General features: G+C 43.0%; 1 protein-coding gene across 1 annotated transcript; it reads right to left on the bottom strand.

The window, feature by feature from the left end:
• Window positions 1-1,734: 1,734 nt before the first annotated feature.
• LOC109747837 (uncharacterized) lies at window positions 1,735-3,010 on the bottom strand. The gene is made up of 2 exons (XM_020306877.4): window positions 2,428-3,010; window positions 1,735-2,207 (listed from the first exon to the last, which is right to left on the bottom strand). Exons 1-2 carry the CDS (start codon window positions 2,938-2,940, stop codon window positions 1,932-1,934), a joined length of 789 nt encoding a protein of 262 aa, XP_020162466.1. The 5' UTR covers window positions 2,941-3,010; the 3' UTR covers window positions 1,735-1,931.
• Between the last annotated feature and the right edge of the window lie 341 nt (window positions 3,011-3,351).

Raw genomic sequence — 3,351 nt, forward strand, 5'->3', positions numbered from 1 at the left:
TCCAACATCAACGTTAGTTGAGGAGGAAAGAATTTTACAGTATTTGTCCTTAAAAACTCTATGGTACATGATTCTTAATGGTTCCTTATGTTGACAAATGTTTATATGTTTAGTCATTGCATACGTCGTAGGTTCTTCACAAAGTATGCAGAGCATACTATGTACTCCATGTGCTAGGATATATTTTTTGTACATAGAATAGTTTTGTTGCATTCTTTTTCCTGTCAATAAATAACAATGTACAAAGTGCATGAAAATTATTTATTTTCTCCAATTTATCTTGTTGCATCTTTTGTTATGTATGAAATAAATTTTGGTATGTGGCACTAGACTGACATTGTTTCTTAGATATACTAACTTATTGGTATATTGTGGATTGTATTTTCATTCATTGTCTATTAAGTGGCAAGATGGCATTATTAGCAAATATAATGAGAAAAGAGTTCATGCACAATGACAATAATAAAATAGTGCAACAAAGCGTGTGTTTTTTTCCTTCTAATACATATGTAAGTGCCATGTCTTTTTTCAGGAAGTTTGTCCGTTTTACTAAGTGAAAACATCTATGGTGCCACCTACTTGTTGTCTTCTCATGTGTTTGTTTCTTCAAACTTATAATTTTTAATTTGTAGTCTTTAAGTGGATTCAAAATCCACACTGACTTTAAGGACTACCATTAATGAATTTATTTCAATATCTTAAGTCAAATCCCCAATATTTCTAAAAACTCGTTCATCTGTTTTTCAACCTTCACGCTGCCTTTGGACATTTTTGTCCAGTATTACTGCTACATGCAGAATAATATTGAGGGGAAGTGTGCTTCTCCATGTTCCCATATTGCTTCCATCATATTTGGCAAAAATTACCCATATGAGTGGGGCTCAAGGGGCCCATGTTGGATCTATCGACTTCCAAAATCTTGCTACCCTTTGTTTCCCTGAAACAAGCTACATGACTACAATAAACGGAGGTCTCTGTGACGGATTGAGGCATGAGACCAAACGGTGGGCAAGTGGCAATCGACCAAGACTACTACAAATAGGCGTCCACCCAACAAAGAGAGAGACATAATATTAAGCTTCGCCAAGATCTTCGAAAATCCTAGCTTCAGGCGATTAGCACAATCAATAGATTCATCTAGACACCCTGTCTAGATCATCCACCCCTAACTCGACAAGTTACTTCCAACTCCCCGAGCGCATCTTGTACAAACCTAAGGTTCCATCTTTCACAGAGTATTAATTCTCCCCATCATCCCTTTGTCAAACCTTCCATCTTCCACCGATGGATTTTCATTCTCTTCTGGTTTTCATCAAACCAATCTTCCGTAACCCCCAAAACCAGATATAAAAAAACCCAAAACCAGATTAAACTATGGTATAGCAATAAATTCATGGTCCGCAAATAACGTTTTCTTATGGTAAACCTGGTACCGGTTAGACATCTTTGGCAAGCCAATAAATATCAATAAATTCACGACCCAGAAGCTAATACATATCGATCAATCTCTTGTAGTATTTGGTAACCCAATAAAGCAGATTAATCATTGGCACATACCTTTTTTTAGAAACATACCTAGTTTAAGAAACAGTTGCAAAATTTGTACTTCATGGTAACCAAAACATAATCTTATTTTGTCTATTTGCTTTGCATCAAGATTTATCCCGTACAGTCCTTTTATTGTGTTAAAAATATTTGATCCCCATGGTAACGCACAGGCACATATCTAGTTAGTTTTAAGGAAAATGGTAGATAAATCACGACTAGGTGCAAAATATGTGTTCTCCGTTACAACGCACATGTAAAAATTTATATACAAGAACTTAGATTATGCGTATAATTAATTATTCGCCGAGCAACAAGGACTCGAGGATCTTCCTTTGTGTGATTTAGGTGTTTCACGAAATTTGTAGAGCACGAAACAGGCACGATCAGGTGGCGCTGGCGATGGAGATGGTGGCGTTCAAATAAGCAATGCACTCGGTTGGCAGGTTGAGGAAGGTGTTCATGAATACGTCATCGATGGGGTCGAGGACGGCCACCCCGACCAGCTTGCATCTCCCTCCACCGTCCAATCTTTCGCCAGTTCCACGTCTTATGGCTCCACTGGACTCCTCAGACGTCAGTGTTGTGTCGACAAACAACGGCGGAGCTTGGTAGATGCTCCCAACCGAGAAACAGAACCTCGACCTGAACTTCAGCTCGACCTGAAACGTGCGTACGCATGGATAGTTCATGATCATTTTCTGTGACCATTTAAATTCCAAGCAGGAACTTGTTCTAAATAAATACCCTGATCACAGGCAAGACTACCAAATCTCTCGGTCGTCGCTCCAGAAAAAGTAATCTCTTATCTGGGCTGATAAGTGGTAACAACACGTGGACGCAGGACGGCAGGATGCAGAGAGGAGGTAGTGCAAAGCTTACCTGGCCAGTCGTCCGATCGATGCTCCCGCGCAGAGCCTCGGGCAAGATGTCGATCTTGAGGAACGGCGGCAGCGGCAGTCCTAGGAACCTAGTGGTGGCGCCGGACATCGCCGGGATGTACAGGCTCGACACGTCAAAATCGACGAGCACCGTGCCATCCGCCTCCGCCGTGCCGCTCGCGCCACGCCCGGCGCCCACCCCGCGGCCGCCCTGTGCATTGTAAGCGAAGTCCGGGTACCGGGAGATGCCGAGCCGGCAGCCGTCGCGCGTCAGGAACTCGACGCTGATCGTGTCGGCATCGGGCCGAGCCCGCGGCGCCGCGACGGTGGGCGCAGGTTGCTGCTCGCCTTGGCCGGTGGATGCTGCCGAGACCGCGTGCTTGTCGCTGCGTCGCGAATGTAAAGGTCTCGGCCGTGAGCCGGAGGCGCATGGTTTCCTGGGATTGGCGAGTTTTTGCAGGGCTGGGCCTGGGAGGCTCCACGAGGAGGTGTTGATACCGCCCAGCCTTGCCATTTGGAGTCCGCGCCGCTGCAACGACGAAGAAGAGGGACCAGGTGCGGCTTGCAGTTGTGGCTGTGCGATGGACATCGGAAACCTTATCTCTTAGGCTCTGTTTGGATGCAAAGTATATGTAAAACTGTAGTATTCGAAATCCACAGTTTCTAAACCTCTGGCTGTAACATCACAGTTTGTGAGAACCATTGTATTTTACAGTGTTTGCAAAACCATGAGACGTTTGGCACATGCATTATTTACCAGAGTATTTCGGTTAGACATACTATTTGTTCTTTTGGAGAAAGAAGGTAGTAAAATCATCATAGAAATGTATATATATTTTACTCCCTCCGTTTCTTTATATAATATGTATTATTACTATTTTCATAATAAAATTTTATAATATAAGGTGCATTTCTTGTAATTTGT

Source organism: Aegilops tauschii, chromosome 6, assembly GCF_002575655.3.
Source record: "Aegilops tauschii subsp. strangulata cultivar AL8/78 chromosome 6, Aet v6.0, whole genome shotgun sequence".
Classification (NCBI taxonomy): domain Eukaryota; kingdom Viridiplantae; phylum Streptophyta; class Magnoliopsida; order Poales; family Poaceae; genus Aegilops; species Aegilops tauschii.